Here is a 2,500-nt window from a genome sequence, read left to right as displayed (position 1 = left end):
GTAGCCATGTTGGCTTTTTACATTAAAGTCAAGAGTTTGTTCTTTCCATCTTAGTTTCTCTTGCATCGTTTATCGACAAAACTACAACACCTATCAATAAGAGTCCTGATGAGACCCACTTTGTAAGAGTACGAAGTGAAACTGAAATTAGTTAATAACCCAGTAAAGGTTCTTTTACTCTAGTTAGAAAAGAATTGGGATCATTATTATCAACTAAAACATCTAAAAATAGTAATTATTTTGTGATGAGCTTCTTTTTCCATAGTGAACCTACATGTAATGTTTGGGTGTCTAGGGTTGATGTAATCGAAAAATGTAATGGCATCATGTTCCGAGTGAAATAAACAAAATGTGTCGTCAACATCTCGGCGGTAAAATAACATTTCAGAGCCTTGAGAATTTATCAACCACAGTTTTTCATGATGCCCCATAAAAAGATTGGCTAGAACGGGGGCAAGAGGAGACCCCATGGCTACGCCAACAATTTGGTCATCGAAAGAGCCATTAAATAAGGAATGAGTCTGGGTGGTAGCTATAGTGAAAAGGCTTCTAAGTGCAGGTTCACTTAACTTAAAGGCCCACCTTCAACCGAGAGGCTTTGCGTGCCGTAGAACAATTTTCATACATGAAGATCCAGCAAAAGCTGAAATTTATCCAATCAGATCGCTGTGATAAGCAATGCGAAATCCATAACAAAATAACAAACGGTCGAAAAGCTTGTCGGTTGAAGGTGGGCCTTTAAGGTCAGGATTGCCCTTGAAAATGTAATTGACTGCTAGGTCAATGCATTCTTCAAGGGGTAGACTTTCTACATCAAAAGAGACCATAAACTTACCAAACATGGATAAAGATTGCATGTCCTGTACAAAAGTGAAAGTGTAATGCCTGTTATGTCGGCGAAACAACCGGCATTTTTCCACACGCGTGCATAAGCACTTAGTCAGTGATAGGGCCTCTCACATCTTCAAACACCTACAGAATTCCAAACATTGTTACGCCCTGTCTTTAGGGGACTGTTTCCATGATTTTAGATCACGCCTCTACGACTTTTCAACTCAAGATAAAAGAAGCTTTTCATATTCAAAGAGAACAACCTTCTCTTAATCAACAATTGCATCACGTAAATCTAAAACTATCCTTTAATTCTCACATTAATATTGTCACGTTTCATGTACATTCCGTTGTTACTGGCATAATTAGCACTTTTTCCTACTTATAAATTCAACTTAACGCCTTGTACATTAACCAACTGAAGATGACAGAAGTTTCTGTCCAAAAATGTCTTGTAATCTCAAAAGTTCTGTGGTTTTCTTGCAATTCCTGACTTGCCTGCTGATATCAAGATCCTTTGGAAATATTATTCTATTATAATTGTTAACAAAATAAGTTGAGTTGCAGTACTTTCGATTGACAAAATACCTATGTGAAATTAACTCAGAGAGCCGTCCCCTGGGTAGGGATTTTGACACGTATGCATTGCCCCATGGTCGGGAATTTGACATGTCCGCCATCTTGGAACAACGAGAGAACCTGGGTGGAAAAAAGGTAAGCAAATCCGTCTTTAGGGGCGGATCCATACCAATTTCCACCATTTTACGGAAGTAGGTCAGAAACATGGGAAAGGGGACTTTGGAGAGTTAAAATCTAAAAAATTCCCGGGGAGCATGCCCACGGACCCCCTAGAAACCTTTTCGTTGTTTTCGAAACCGGTCATTATTTCATCCTAGATCCGCCTCTGGTCTTGTCTTTTTGTAAATAAGGACCATCACTTCTATCAGTCCTTGCTGGAGTGTTCACAAGTACGAGAATGTTTCTTTCTACATCTTTTCGTGATTGCTCTTTTGTGCATTTCTACATATTCATGAATTTTCCACTCTATCATTGTGCATGCTTGATTGATTCGAAAGCTAACTTATATTAGCCTAGCCTAGACGGCAAGGATCTCATGGATATACACACCAACCATAACTCTAAAAAAATGACCATTCTAAATCAGTTTCTAGAACTAAATATTGCTATAGCAATAAGATAAACGAAAGTTTAGACCTAATCACTGAAATGGGCACTTAGACTTAATCTGTAAAATGAGAGTTTAACCTTGGGGACTCGTGGCGGTTATATCCATGAGATCTTTCCCTATTAGCCTGACCTTATAACACGTAAGATGCAACCTCCACAATATCTGTGGCCACAGAGAGTTAGAACTGGCTCTCGCAGACCCATAAAGCAGATAGAGCATCTCAGTTTGTCATCACTCTCTAGAGGTGGATCAAACTGCTCGTCATAACCTCCCAGTTCTCCAGAAGACGAGGGCTCATCTGAGGCACGATTTACGGACGCCATTACAGTGTAAGGGTTTTTTGCGATATTGCAATAAACGTCACATTAAAAAGGGTCCGGAAGGTTGCTGAAGTAGTTTAAACAGTGTCAATCCAGCTTGCACCGAGATCGGAGAGCCACAACTCCGTGAGTTTCACAAACCGCGTGTTGTTGTTTCCCG

General features: G+C 39.8%; 1 protein-coding gene across 1 annotated transcript in view; it reads right to left on the bottom strand.

The window, feature by feature from the left end:
- LOC138013918 (TNF receptor-associated factor 6-like) overlaps positions 1–2,490 on the bottom strand; it is an 11,239-nt gene extending 8,749 nt beyond the window's left edge. Inside the window, exon 1 of the mRNA XM_068860955.1 lies at positions 2,150–2,490. Coding sequence (XP_068717056.1) covers positions 2,150–2,343 — 194 coding nt within the window. The 5' untranslated portion in view covers positions 2,344–2,490. The remainder of the gene's footprint in view (positions 1–2,149) is intronic.
- Between the last annotated feature and the right edge of the window lie 10 nt (positions 2,491–2,500).

This window comes from Montipora capricornis, chromosome 8 (genome assembly GCF_036669925.1).
Source record: "Montipora capricornis isolate CH-2021 chromosome 8, ASM3666992v2, whole genome shotgun sequence".
Lineage (NCBI taxonomy): Eukaryota > Metazoa > Cnidaria > Anthozoa > Scleractinia > Acroporidae > Montipora > Montipora capricornis.
This window is presented reverse-complemented; position numbering and strand designations above follow the sequence as displayed.